The sequence below is a fragment of the Rattus norvegicus genome, chromosome 4 (genome assembly GCF_036323735.1).
Source record: "Rattus norvegicus strain BN/NHsdMcwi chromosome 4, GRCr8, whole genome shotgun sequence".
NCBI classification, from domain to species: Eukaryota; Metazoa; Chordata; class Mammalia; order Rodentia; family Muridae; genus Rattus; species Rattus norvegicus.
The window spans coordinates 58980078-58994949 of record NC_086022.1 but is presented as its reverse complement, the minus strand read 5'-3'; the positions used below and the strand labels follow the sequence as shown (position 1 = coordinate 58994949).

General features: G+C 46.5%; 1 protein-coding gene across 11 annotated transcripts in view; it reads right to left on the bottom strand.

Annotated features, from left to right (window-relative positions):
- Positions 1 to 1987: 1987 nt before the first annotated feature.
- Positions 1988 to 14872, bottom strand: part of Ccdc136 (coiled-coil domain containing 136) — a 29767-nt gene continuing 16882 nt past the window's right edge. For 3 of the 11 annotated variants that reach the window (XM_063286243.1, XM_039108991.2, XM_063286244.1), the window contains one exon: positions 1988 to 2318. In XM_063286243.1, the coding sequence (XP_063142313.1) occupies positions 2211 to 2318 (108 nt within the window). In that variant the 3' untranslated portion in view covers positions 1988 to 2210. Of the gene's footprint in view, positions 2319 to 3366; positions 5920 to 7053; positions 7160 to 8887; positions 9164 to 9784; positions 10064 to 10968; positions 11191 to 11550; positions 12058 to 13436; positions 13662 to 14107; positions 14303 to 14872 lie in introns of those variants that run through there. The other 8 variants (NM_001399577.1, XM_017592966.3, XM_006236241.5 and 5 more) reach the window with 5 other exon arrangements.

The window sequence follows — 14872 nt, the reverse complement described above, 5'->3', positions numbered from 1 at the left end:
TTTGATTGGTGGTATTCGTTCTGTCATGGGTTCCCTATCTGGCCTATGTGTTGTGAGTAGGTGTGAGTGTTGAGTCTTCCCAGGAAAAGTCTGTCACACAACAGAAGCAGAGAGAGGGGTTTCAAGGGCCATTCTGTTCACTGTAGCTTAAGAAAACAGTTGAGGGGTCTTATGTGTGGAAAAATACTCTTGAGGACAACCAGTCATAGAGGAAGAACTTCACTGGAGTGAAAGTAATTAGGAAGCTGTATAAATGATCCTAACCATGCTGTTATCTCCTTAAAGACACTTTCTCACTCTACTGTCCATTAGGCTCCAGGAGAAAGAGAGAGAGAAAGATCGTACATCACATTGGCATATCTGCTCTCTGGTTCACTGGTAGTTTGGCCAATGAGATGCCATTGGGATACAGGCTGATGGGAGGAAAGGGTACTAAACTTCTCATATCATCGTAGATCTGGTATATCATCATAGACATGCCAGGGTTCCAGCTTTTAAAAAGTATTGTGTGTCAGTGAGTGAAGGACACACATCATGGTGCACATGTGGAGGCGAGAGAACAGCTTTCAAGAATTCTCATTCCACTGTGGATTCAGAGAATTAACCTTAGGTCATCTGGCTTGTTCCATATCCTAGTTAGCTTCAGCTGTCAACTTGACATGGCCTAAAACCACCTGATGAAGTTTCAACAGAGGATCGCCCCCATAGGATCAGAGTTGCCTATGACCCATGTGAGGAGGTATTGTCTTGATTGACGGATGTGGGAGGGCTCAGCCCACTGTGGATGGTACCATGCCTAGGCAGTTGGGTCTGGTGTACATAAGAAAGATAGTAGCGGGGTTGGGGATTTAGCTCAGTGGTAGAGCGCTTGCCTAGCAAGCGCAAGGCCCTGGGCTCGGTCCCCAGCTCCGAAAAAAGAAAAAAAAAAAAAAAAAAAAAAAAAAAAAGAAAGAAAGATAGTAGCATGAGCCAGAGAGCAAGTCACCAAACAGCATTCTTCCATTGGTTCTGGTTTGACTTCACGTCCTGTCATCCTTCAATAATGGACTGTGACCTGAGGTATTTAGTCCCTTCTTCCTCCTCCATCCTAGGGTGATGTCTTAGGGTTTACTGCTGTGAAGAGATACCATGACCAAGGCAACTCTTATAAAAGTCAACATTTAACTAGGGATAAATTCAGGTTCAGAAGTTCAGTCCATTATCATCAAGACAGGAAGCACAGCAGCATCCAGGCATGCATGGCGCTGTAGGAGCAGAGAGTTCTACATCTTGATCTGACTGCAGCCAGGAGAGAGAGTCTCCCAAGAATCGAGGAGGAGGGTCTCAAAGCCCACCCCCACAGTGACACACTTCCTCCAATAAGGCAACACCTACTCGAACAAGGCCATGTCTCCCAACAGTGCCACTCACTCCCTGGGCCAAGAATACTCAAACCACTCCTTCCTTCTCCTGTCTTTCACACACAATTGCTTCATGAAATGTTCTTCAGTCCAAGTATTGACTGTCTTGTTTGCTGCCAGGCTCTTGACTAATTAAAATGTCTCCAAAAATGAATCTCCTAAGTTGAGAGGGTAAGCCAGGAAGGTCTTTTGTTTGCCCATTGCCTCTAGCCCCATACACAGAGTACCCAGTTTGCTGTATTTCTTTGTGTTTATAAGAGTTTCTTGAGGGGTTGGGGATTTAGCTCAGTGGTAGAGCGCTTGCCTAGGAAGCGCAAGGCCCTGGGTTCGGTCCCCAGCTCCGGAAAAAAGAACCAAAAAAAAAAAAAAAAAAAAAGAGTTTCTTGAGATAGGATTGAATAGGGTCAGATCAATCTCTGTGATTCAGCTGGCAGCAGACTCACAGAGAACCGACAGCAGAGGGAACCAACCTCATTTCTGAAAAATCATATTTAAAACAGACTCTTATGGGATATACTTGGTTGAAGGGTAATTGCTCTGTTCAATGTTATGTGAAACATTTATTGAAGAAAAAGTCACACAACGTCTCATGTAATCAGGCTGACATTTAATTACAAGGAACCCAGGTTCTTACACAAGGCAGGAGATTGAGAGCCAGCAACTCCCATAAGCCTTTTCAGTCTTGAATACTGAGGCAAAGGAGATGGAGAAACACTGATGGGGTGGGGGGTTCTGGCACAGTGTACTCTGCCCAAAGGTGAGGGTGGTAGCCTCTGGGGATCTGCCCTCTGGGCTGGTCCAGGTCTGCCATCAATTCATGTAGAATTCTGGTTCCTGCGGTCGCATATTGGGTAACACATACAGAGCTACTGCTGCAATAGCCAAGAATACCATAGGCTTCCACATCCCAAACATGTTCTGTGGGGACCAAAAAACAACAGTGAGTTCCACGCCTTCTTCCTGAACCCGTCCTTAAGCCAGAAAACACGGCCTACTAGAGGGCATGCCTCAGGAACATTCTTTTTTTTTTTTTTTTTTTTCTTTTCTTTTTTTCGGAGCTGGGGACCGAACCCAGGGCCTTGCGCTTGCTAGGCAAGCGCTCTACCACTGAGCTAAATCCCCAACCCCCTCAGGAACATTCTTATGGCTTAGCCTCTCTCACCTCCAGGGAGATCATGGAGACTCTGTGGTTTCATTCCAGCACACTAGTTTTGTGGCAGGATACTGTATGATTACTTAGGTTATCCCTGTATTTGTGCTTGATTTGTCTCCATGGGATGAGAATATTGGTTCCTATTTGCATAAGCAAGATTCCAGGCCCACCTTCAGGGACTCTTCATGTAGGTGTGTGAGAAGAGGTGGGGTAACCTGGGCCTTTAGAGAGGGTAGGTGTAGCTCACTGACTTTATGGAGAAGTGAGAGCTAAGTTAAGGAGTGTGGGCATGAGAGGAGGCAACAAAATGCATTGCAGAATGAAGTAGAGATCACTGGTGGCCAGAGATTGTGTGCCAGGTGATGTCACTTTGAGGAAATCCAGGGGAACCTGCTGTTGGTCCTGAACAGCAGTGTCATGAGCCAATGAATGCACTCCTCACCCCAGCTCTCCACCTTCAGTCACGGGGCCATGGCCTGACAGCCTGCCGCATGCACTGAGTGCCATCAGGCTTCTAAATGCTCTGGCTGCTGGGAAACCCTGATGCCTCATGGGTAGGAAAACACGCCATAAGAAAACATTCAGGAAACAAGAATTCTTGAACACAAAAATGAGAGAAATAGTTCCTATCTTTACTATTCGCTTTACTGTGTTGCTTAAAGAATCTGGATTTTGAATCAAAAGTTACAGCGTAAGGGGAAGATGTCTTGAGGAAAAAAATGGAGTGGAGTTCATTAAAGCTAACGTATTCGATTAAAGAATAACTGTTCTCAAAGAAAAATTTAAGCTAATTACAAAGAGCATATAATCTCCCAATTTTATAGGAAAAGTTGCTAAGAACAAAAAATATATAAAATGAAAAAATTAATGTTAGAAGTGGACGTAAAACAATCCACAATAGAAATTAGGAAGCAGGAGCACACATGAGTGCTGCTGCCTGGTCTACACGCCAGGCCCTCTCATGACAAACGGATATCTAGAAAAGGCATTTACTCTAGCTCTGGTAGCACACATGTAATCCCAGAACTTTGCTGCATGGCCAGTTTGGAGCCTGTCTGGGCTACATTGGCTCCTGTCCCAAAACCTAAAAAAGAAAAGCCCAGATGTCAGCTGCTAGTGGCTGAGCAGCCACCGATGGCTGAAGGATGCAGGGAAGGGACAGCCATTTGCTGTTGGTGTAGGTGTAGCCACAGTTAAAGGCTCCACAGGCAGCCCACGTCCATGGGCACATAGACAATGCCGGGCTATTTGGGTGTCCCAAAGAGCTTCTGGGCTCCAGGAAATCACAAGCATCTGGATGTGTCACGAACCTGACAGACTATGCAAGGTATCTGACAAGATTTCCTTGAAGTCCTTGCAGACAACAAGCAGAAAGAGTAGGAGGATATCAATGTTGTCTGTTCTGATCATTCCTTAAGAGCCAAACCACTGAGTAAAGAGAACTTGACAAGACAGCCCTAGAGGCTGGGTCCTTCTGTGAGATTGACAAGACAGCCCTAGAGGCTGGGTCCTTCTGTGAGATTGACAAGACAGCCCTAGAAGCTGGGTCCTTCTGTGAGATTGACAAGACAGCCCCTAGAGGCTGGGTCCTTCTGTGAGATTGACAAGACAGCCCTAGAGGCTGGGTCCTTCTGTGAGATTGACAAGACAGCCCTAGAGGCTGGGTCCTTCTGTGAGATTGGCTGAACTCAAAGGTGTTCACCTGAAGATGTGAATGACGTTAGCAGGAAAAAAGAGCATTGTGAAAACATAAAACATAGGGTCAGGGTCAACAATTAATCAAACAAGACTCCACAAAAACTCATCCGCTATGGCAGTGAATTACTGCTAAGAGAGAAAAATGGAAAACTTTGTCACTGAACTCCAAGCAATCAGTGTTAGTACAGAATGAGGAGAGGATACTTAGTGTTCACAATACACAAAAGTCTTAGAAACGAGACACTAATAAATTAATATTAGTCACCAAGAGAGCTACTGAGGTTGGAGGTCCCAGAAACACAACAGGGTAATAGTATAATCTGCTGTATATTGTCTTCCCCATTCCCCAGGGCCAACCAATGAAAGGTGCTCAGAATGAGAAGACACAACACACAAGGGCCGCCGGGATGTAGCTTGGTTGGTTGAATACCTGCCTAGCATGTGTGAAGCCCTGGACTTCATCCCTAGAATCCCTAAACCTCAGTGCGCTAACACGCACATATAATCACAGCAATCCAGAGGAGGCAGCAGGAGGACAGGGAGTGAAAGGTCATCCTCATGTATATTTAACTCCAGGTCAGTATGCGACCCTGAGTAAAACATCACGAAGCAAAGCAGGGGAGGGGCTTAGGGAATAAGGGAGGGAGCAATAAAAGAGCTAAAAACAAGATTTGGTTTTATTTTTTTCTGTGACAGGGACCAGCCCAGGCTGGTCTCAAGCGTCCCATCGTTCTTTCTGCCTCCCTAAGTGAAGTGACAGAATTGCAAGTGTATATTAATATTGACTCCTCATAACTTTCCCCATTCCACCCTCCCCTTCTCCTTTGCGAACGGGGAGTCCTCCCCTTGGTGTTAGCCCTCCTCACTAGCACCCCATTATAACTGTTAACATCACTTCCTTATAGTCATACCCAGAGTTTCCTGCTGTGTTCAGTTGTCTTCAGTTTACTTTTTCATGTATGATGGCATAGTAAGTGCTTACTCTGAGGACTGCTGCAGGGATTAAGTCTGTACATATATGTGGTATGTAGAGTGCCTAGCACAGCACACGCCACTGGAGTGCAGCCTTTCTTTTCTTTTTTCCTTTTCTTTTTTTTTTTTTTTGTACTCACATGGATTTTAAAAATTAATCTATTTTTTATGTTTAAAAATGTCATTACATTATTTATTTAGTCACTGGAAGGAGGCTGTGCATATAGAGGTCAGAGGACAACTTAGAGGAGCAGGCTCTCTGTTTCTACCATGTAGATCCAGAGGAACAAACTCATCCAATTCTCACAGAAACTCTACGAGAAAAAGGCAGGCCCTCGTCATCCTTTATTTACCATTGAAGACGCTGAAGTCTAGTCATGTTTTGTTCCCTGTGACAAAGCTAACAGGAGGTGACAGACTCAGTCAGGCTCTCAGCATTTGTCAATGCCTTGTACCTACAGTGCCTCAAGACCTGGGCACAAGCCACACACTGGGGATCCAGCCAGAGCTCAGGGTACATGAAGATCCCAAGAAAACCCAACTGTAGTGCCTTCCCTGCACTCTGATGGGGATGGTGAAGCCTGGCTATTGTGTCTCATTCCACAGGAGCTCAAGTGACTTCTGGAAGTTCTCAGGGAGGAGCTGGAATAGGGAGAGCTCCCCATCTGAAAGGAACTAAAGACTTGTGGGGAAGGCCTAAAAGAAAGAAAAGAGAAAGGTTGAAGGTTGTAAGAAGACAGAACAGAAAGAGGAGGAAGCTGGGAGGGGAGGCAAGACAGCTCAGCAGGTGGAGTCCCTTGCTGCTAAGCTGATGGCCTGAGTTCTGTCCTGGGACAGACAAGGCAGAAGGAAAACAGCAGACTCTGGGAAGTTGCCTTCTCACCCTTCATAGGCCAGCTCCCCGAATAAATGTAATGTAAAGACATTTTAAAAAGGAAAGTGGTGGGGGTGCCATCAACAAAAGCTGCCTCTCTAAAACTTTGCATTAAGCCAACTGCACCTTATAGGAGACAGAGGCAGTGCGGCTGGAAGAGTCTGAGAAGGAAGTCAAAACACAACTTATAGGTTCCAGGAGGCAGGGAGAACCTCGGGTTCCTACCTTAGACCACCAAACAATCTCATCCTAAACTGGCAATTCTGTCAACAGACCAGATTACATGAACTGGGCCAAGGGAGAGGTGCCCGGAACACATCACTCTTGACCTCCTGAGAATATTTCCAACACCAATCATTGGAAACTTTTCAGCAACATCACACCCTCTCCAGAAGCCAATTACAATGGAATCTGGTCCCCTGGAAGAATACACACAACTGTACATAATTCCCTAGGATTTTGTTGACATTTTTATGGTAACCAGAAGTTCCAAACTTTTGGGAACTTGTAAGGTGAGCAACAGGGATTCAGCTCTACTCCCATTAAGGTGGAAGGGACCAATTTAGGCTGCGCTCATCCAAATGCTCCAGAGAGGATCAGAAGATCACAGCTCTTTTGACCTCTATCACCCTTAAACACAGGGAGTAATTCCTTCTGGGTTGGCTCTGGAGTTTAAGCAAACATCAGCTCATCAGAGGTAGCTGGGCAGCGTTGTCAGTAGCAACAGAGATATGCTTATCCATGTTTTACCCAGTCAAAGACAGAAACTTGACCTGCGCATCTGGTAAGCATTCCAACTACCTGTCCATTACATACATCAATCATGGCATGCTCAAGAAAGCTTGTAGGTTTTGCAGCAAAATAAGAAAAAGCCAGGGCTAAAACTCAGACCTGAGCATCACCTATTGTAAATGGGAGAAGCAGCGGAGAGGGAAGAGAGGAAGCAATACCAGTACCTGGTTAGGACGATGTCTCAGCCCACCAGCACCAGAGCAGAGCTGATATGACCACCAGGCCTACGAGAGGCAAGGAGAATATGGGGGGATCAGGGGCAGGGGATGGCTGCAACACGTCAAATGAGAAGCACAGGAGAGACCGGGAGACGCGTGATTGTATGGAAAGACACACACATACACACAAACCCAACAGATAATGAGGATGAGAGAACAAAGGGAAAGAGAGAAGAATCCAAGGTTAAACACCACACAAGCTGGAGAAGTAGCACTTCTTCTCTGCTCCACAGCCTTGAGGAGAGCAGAGGAATCCCTCATATTGGCAGCCTGGAACAGTTGCAAAACAGAGTCAAGCAGTAGATAGGTCCAAATTAGGCCTCCAGACCAGTTTTCTCTCTAGTCGTGTGCAGCTCCTACCTTGTCAAGCAGAAGTCACCTGCATCTAGATCTTTCTAGAGTCATGCTCTGGGAAAGTGAAGCTTCAGGGAGTACACTGGACTTCCTTACAGGAACTGAGTAGACACTTCCCTGGATCACTTCAGGAAGAGCCAGTCCTCAGCCAGGTTACATGCCAAGCCTCACTTTACCCACAGAGGTATGCAGAGCTCTGACTTCTACAAGCCCCTAGGACTCTGATACATTGTGAGAGGAATGTACTACAATAAGCTAAGCCTGAAGAAGGTTACTTCTTTGACTACAACAACTTATAGAGAAAAACTGAATTTGTATGCAGTAACATGAATGCAGTTGAGCGGTCTGCAAAAGATTCAGGACCCACTGGGGCAAAAGGGCATCTACATGTGCAGACATCAACAATGCATCTGTCCATAAGTCAAGCTCAGATTTAGAAAAGCGGTCCCCGAGGTCAAGACGTCTATGCTTTCTGGAGCAGCCTGTGGTAGAATATGGAAAGTTCAGCAGCAACACTGGCCTGGGGAACGGCTATAATCACTCCTGCTTACATCTTAAGTAACAACCCTCCATCTCATGGCTAACAGGAACTGAATTCTGGATCATGAACCAGCAAGTGCAGACTGAACTACAAAATTCCAGCTGTCTATAAAGTGAGTGGGATAGCCCACCACAAGAGACATCTTCTGTACTGTCAATTGGAGACTTAGTAGCCAACTAACCTCAGAGCAGTTCAGCTGCTACATACCAATGAAAATGAATCAGTTTGTTAAAAGATGCAATTACCTCTGTAAACAGCTAACTTACCTATGTAACCTGCATATACCCCAAGACACTTCCTCTCCAATCTTTCATAGATCCAAGAACTAAAGGGTTAGAGCAGTGGTAGACTGGCCAGTGTCCCTGCTGCACTGACTGCCACTTTGAACATCACCCCTGTTCACTCCCAAGGTGTAACTTTTACATCCTATGATGTGAGATGAAAAACTCAGTGTGCCCTAACATGAAGGGTTAACTCTCACAGGGTATCAAGGCAAAACAGGATGAACTGATTTGCTGAGGCTGGCAGAAATGTGCTGAACAAGGGCTTTACACCATCAAGGTCCTTGGTGTTGGGGAGAAGGATGAGAAGACACTGCTGATACAGAGGTGACTGAAGGCTACAGTGTAAGTAAAAGGACATATGACCTGCACCTTGGTTCTGAGAAAAGGTAGTCACTGTGCAATGGCTCCACAGCAAATTAATCTAAGCCTGCCATTTTCTTCAGAAAGACTGTCCTCTCCAACCCCTTCCCCACTCCCTTGTCCAGCAGATGCTCACTGGCCTCTCTTGTACTGGTGCACCCTTGGTGGGGCCACTCCTGAACACCAGAGCACCCGAGCTCCAGGCTTATTCCCACTTGGTGCAGCCTTCAGCTGTGGTTACCTTTTTGCTCTCAGAAAGCTTAAGGGGGTTGCCTTCCTCAGCAGTCTCACAAGACTCATCCTCCCCTTCTGTGTACTCTTCAAAGTTTTCATCTTCACCCTCTGTTGACTCAGGCTCTGCACCAGGGTCTGCGGCCTTCGTAGCTAGTTTACACAGTTCTTTCTTGGCTTGCTTTTCTTTTTCTTTCTTTCTCAACTCGTCCATCTCTTTCTCCTCTTTCGTTAGCTCATCTAATTTCTTCTGGCTGGCCTTGTAGTATAGCATAACCTCCAGATTCTGCAGGATGGAGGCAGGGAGGCAGGGGCTGCTGTTACCTAAATGAATCTTACCCTCCAGACAGGGCTGTGCTACCTCCAGAAAGCTCTACTTGTGCCACATCAGAGACCCATGTGCAAGACTGTCTTTCTGAACTACAAACTAATCTTCCTAAGAATAACAAAGACGGCAGTTACATTGAGTCTGTTAAACTAGCAATCAGGTTTGACCATTAGGCAGATCACCATAATTCAAGATTCTTGGGCTTTGTTCCTCAACTGTTGCTTCCTACCCTTCCTGGTAATTCTTACCACAGCCAATCCTCTAGCATAAATAAACTCCTTTCTCTCCACTTAGTCAGTCTTTGATCATATAATGATGGTCTTCGATCATGTAACCCAGGAACAACAGGGGCCCCAGAGATGAACTCAGGCTAGTGAAAGCAATTGTTGGGCATTCCCCCCCTAGCACCCAGGAAAGTGGCCAAGCTCTTATAAAGTTGGAACTCTTGTACCAAAAGTGTACCTCTTCACAGTGCCTTACTTGGAAGGAATTGTTAGTGGACGTGATGCTTCTTCCCAGGGCCTCCTCCACCCACCTGCCTCTCTGGCTTCTAAGGCTGCAAACTTTTGAGAAACTCACCTTTTCATCCTCAAAATCGTTCTCCAAGTCCTCTGAGCAAGCCTTGCCCACCTGATCTCTAACTCCATTGGCATTCTTGTTCATATTCTTAAGGACATGCTTGCCCCTGGCTTCTGAGCTAAAGGAGGACCTGTTTTCTTTGAGCTGGCGGAGTTCTTCCTGGCAGCACTGCAGCTGTCCTTCCAGCTGCTCCTGCACCGCCAGAAGCCGCCCCTGCTCATCCATGCTAGCCTGGTATTGCAGCTGCAGCTCTCGCAGCTTGGTTTGCAGCTCTTTGATCTGTTGGTAGTGGGATTCCGGTTATCCACAGCAGTCCCCCCCCAGTCAGCCCAGGTCTTTCTTAGGGAATCACTGTCTCACAGATCTCCCTGGACAGTAAGAAGTTCACATTGGCAATGAAACCTAAGAGGCTTCACAGATAGCTTTCCCCCTAAGTTGAAATACCTGAAGATCTATATTTAGAACGACAAAAATTATCATTAAATTTAAAATAGTATTATGTTTTTTGACCATGACCTGTCTAGGGAATAACTACAAAACTGCCACCACTTCTGAGCCTCAGGCATTTGTGAATTATCTAATTCTCTCCAGGAACTCCTCCTTCCTTCCACCCAGTCCTTCGTTAGTTAATTAGGAAACTGCTGAGAATACCTAGCAGTCTATGTGGCACCTGCAACTCCTTCCTTCCAAGTTAAAACCCTGCCCCCATAATGGCTGCATATGGTCCATTCAGTAAGTACTAATCAGTATAGGTTCATGTGGCCACCACTCTCTGCATCTATTCTATCTCTCTCAAACACACATACAGTGATTCTCCCACTGGACAGGGAACCATGGCTGGTCAGAGCCCTGTCCTCAATGTACATATAGTCTAGCTCTGTGTGTGTGTGTGTGTGTGTGTGTGTGTGTGTGTGTGTGTGTGGACAATGTACTCAAACTAATCAAAGAAAAAGACAGGATAGAAGCAGCAAAGGGGAGACAAAGCCATGAAGGTAGGCTAGAATTACCAGTATGTCACAGAGCAGTGAGCACTGGAGAGGTCCTTCACCTGAGCAATGCCATCAGATGCAGCAGACTGCCTGGCCTCCTGGAATTTAGTTTCCCTTCCCCCTCACCCCCATGCCTCATTCTCTAAAATGGCTCTAGGGGCTTCCAGGAGGATCTCTGCCAATGGCAACTGTTACCTCACATTTGTCATTCTGGGGAGTTGCCGGCTTTTCAAAGTTCTCCATGCACTCCTTCAACTCCTTCTCACAGTACTCCAGCTCCTCCTTCAGCTCTTTCTGCTTGGCCAGCAGCTTGCTCATCCGCTCCTGCAGCTGGCAGTGCTCTTCCTGGCTCACTTGGTACAGGGCCTTCACTGCCTGCAACTTGGTCAGCACCTTGGCCACTGTTTCCTCAAAGTGCTGCAGAGAGTGGGGGATCGATGACAGCACCCCAAAAAGCACTTGCTTTCTGTCCTACACTTTGCTACACCCTTTCCTGGAGCTGCCTGGGGGTGGGGGGACTTTTTTCCTCCCATAAAGAATATCCTGACTATGTTCAAAGTCCCGAACCCCGGGGTCTTTGTCCAAGTCTGGCCACCTCTGTCAGGAGTAAGAGGAAGCAGGACAATCACTAGCAGAAGTCTTACACACTTCAGGAAGTCTTCCAGGCCAGCTCTGACCCTACTCCTATCTCATTCATATGCCCTTCCCCTGCTACTGCTTCTTTCAATGATAAGGAACCCATCTTTCCTGCCTGACCAATCACCTGGCAATGGTTACCTCCAAGTCTTCAGGATCAGCTGGTTCCTCATCAGTACTGCTGCTGGCATAACTCTTGTGAAGGGTTTCACAACTACTACCACTGATATAACTCTTCTTATAGGCAACAGTTGTGTTGCTGGAGCAGTAGCTCTTCTGAAAGGCCTCGCTGCAACTCATGTTACTGTCATAGCTTTTGAGGAAGGTCTCCTTGCTGGGTTGGGAGCTCACGTAACTCTTCTGATAGCCTTCACATTCATCAATGGTACTGTCATAACTCCTGTGGAAGCTCTCAGTGCTGAGAGCCGTGCTGCCTGTGTTCTTCTTGCAGTAGTCAAAGTTGCCTTTCATGGTGGGGGACTGAGTCTGGAGTAGCTGCATTTCTTCCATGCAGAGCTGTAGCTCAGCCTGCAGCCTCTTCCGCTCCTCCATGAGCCGCCCATGCTCCTGCTGCAGTACCTCCTGTTGCCTCTGACTGGTATCATACAGCACCTGCAGAGCCTGCAGCTGCTCCATGAACACCTTGAACTAGGGGGGAGGCAGGGGGAGCAGGAAGACAGCACCATTACTCTGAGTTATTTCAGTCCTTTAGCTGCCCCTCTCCTAGGGCAGCTGTGAGAGCTTACCTGAGAGAGGGGTACACACCCCTCCATCTCACACGGCCTTTGTCTCTGATTTTGCCTACAGAAGACTGCTGTATGTCAGCTTTCCGCTCCTTTGAAAAAATCTCCCCAGGGCAGATACTAAGTGATTTTAGGGCTCCTGTTTGGCTGGTTTCTGTACTCTGGCATAACTTCCTCCTTGAATCTGTATAGGTGGGTCTCTTGAACACTCTGGCTCCCTACCACACTGGTGATCTTAAGTCGAGTGCACTCACCCTGGCCTTTTGGCTCAGTCCTCTCCACCCCTCGTGGTAAGATCAGCCCAGCTGCAAATATGTAACTATGCAATTCTTTTCTTGCTCCTCACTAGCCCTGCACCTTCTGCCTGGAAGTATTCTTTCCATACCTCAAATACATAGTCAGCATTAGATATAAGCAATCAAGGAATAGTTTATACATGATTCCCCAGTCTCTATATTACCCAGGCTCTCAGCCTGGATATCTGACACCCCTGGAATGATCAAGAAGTCCCAGTTTGGATTCCATTTCCTGATTCTCCTTGTTTGTAGTAATATTAAAACTGGTAGGTTCAGCCTGAACTGAAACTGTCTACCTGCTCTCGCTTTCACTGAGACCAAATTTATTGCCCAACTCTGAACAGATTTGTATAGAAATTCCTGCCCATCTTATCTCACAGGCATGACCACCTGAGAGTGTTTGAGAAACAATGATTTTTCTATTTAGTGCCTGTAACCTGGCTTTGCTAGCATCACCAACATTCAATACAATAGTATATATAGTCAGTACCATAAACCTGTCTGCCGTAACTGTTTTCCTTGAAGATGACTGGGGCTAGATTTGCTCATGGAGACTCAAAAGGTGATAAGCTCTGAAAATGGAGAAGTAGACTTTCTAGCCCATACAGAAAGATGACACATTTAGGGCTGGCCCAAAGGAATCAAAACAAACACTGAGCTGATTCCACATATTGAAAATGCCATGTCGTAGGGATAGAATCCAGTAGTCAGACAGACTTCTGGACTACCTGAACTCTGTTCTAGATGCTACCTTCACTTCAGCTCTTAAAAAAAAAAAAGTCATTCTGTATTTAAACATCAAACCAGAGTGTGTGTCTTTGGGTGAGCTGCTCAAGGTGTCTAAGTACTGAGCCTATGGAGACCCTGGCTTCAGTTCATTCTGTTTCCTATCCTAACAGGCCTTCCTGACCAATGCTTCCACAGGGCCCCTTTCCCTGCCACACAGCTGCACTCACAGGGACCACGCCCCGTCTTCTGCTGTGGTTACCTTATTCTCACAACTGGAGGACTTAGGCCCTTGAGCATCCTGAGGGTTCGCCAACACTTCCTGGAAATTAGACTCTTTGAAACCTCGAAGATGTTTGTGTGCCTCTAACTGCTCCCTTAGTACACACTCCTGGTTCTGTATCAGTTTCCTCTGTTGGTCCTGCATGTTTTGGTAGAGCAGCTGCATTTCACACAGGTCTTGCAACTTTGCAAGCAGCTCCTGACTCTGAGTAGGGAAGAGGAAGAAGTGATGATTAAGGGAGAGTGCCCCCTGTGTATCCCATCCCTGCTGGGGTCTGCTCTCATCTCCACTCTACATGGCCCTCCTGGGGAAGGGCTCTTTCCATGGAACTTTGATAATTGAAAAAAAAAAAAGGTTCCAGTACATGGATATTTGCAGCGCACAAAGTGATTTCAGGTGCACTTCCTCCAGATGGACCAAATATCTAAATATATAATGCTGCACGGATTTCAGAATATAAAATGTATTTTAAAGTTTAAAGCCTTTATGAAGAAAAACCCAAATCAGCTCTGTGGGGAGAACGGTAAGAAAAGAAAAGGTGCTTGGGCAAGAAAGGAAAATGCTCACTTCTCTCCCTTTCATTTTCCCCATGGACAGCTATACCTGGAAGCTTCTCCCCCCATCAGTGGTCTCACCCTGGCAATGAGTACCTTCTGCAAGAGACCACATTTGGGCTGTGGGAATGTGAGCCTATGTAGCTCCTCCTGCAGCTGGCCCTGCTCCTCCTGCAGCCTCCTCTGATCCTCCAGGAGCTCACACTGCTCCATCTGCAGGTGCCCAATCTCCAGCTGGCTGGCCTTGAACTTCTCCTGCAGTTCTGTCAGTCTGGCCAGCAGTGCATCACACTATGGGTCAGGAGGAGTGTGGGGTTTGGTTACAATGAAAGGTATATTTAGGAGGCTGACAATACCATGTGCTCCCTGCCTCCTGTGACTTTTTAGGCCCCCCCCTTCTCATTCAGTCACCCTGGATTGATCACCCTGTGCAGACCCCATCAGGTAGTTTTGAGCGCTCCACCTGTACTCTCGATGTCTATGTTCTAAGCTCATCTGCCATTCTCCCAGAAGGTGGCTTGAGAAGCAGTGACTTCAATGCCCTTCCTTCCCTGCTCTCAGGCCCTTTCCTGTGGCACACTGTCTCCATCTCCCTGCATTGCCAACTCTTTTTAGACTTAATCCATTTACTTCATCAATAAGGACTTAGTTTGGACATAATTTTTCTTATTTTTGTTTTCTTTACTTTTATCGCTCATACTGGAAATTGAACCTAGGACCTAATGCATGCTAAACCAGTGCTCTACCTCTAAGCTACATCCCCAGTCTTCATTATATTGTAAAACCTTTAGTAAAATAGGAGCCATTGCTGAATTTGGGTTAAAGCTACATCAGCCTCTGATTCTCAGAACCAGGAATTTT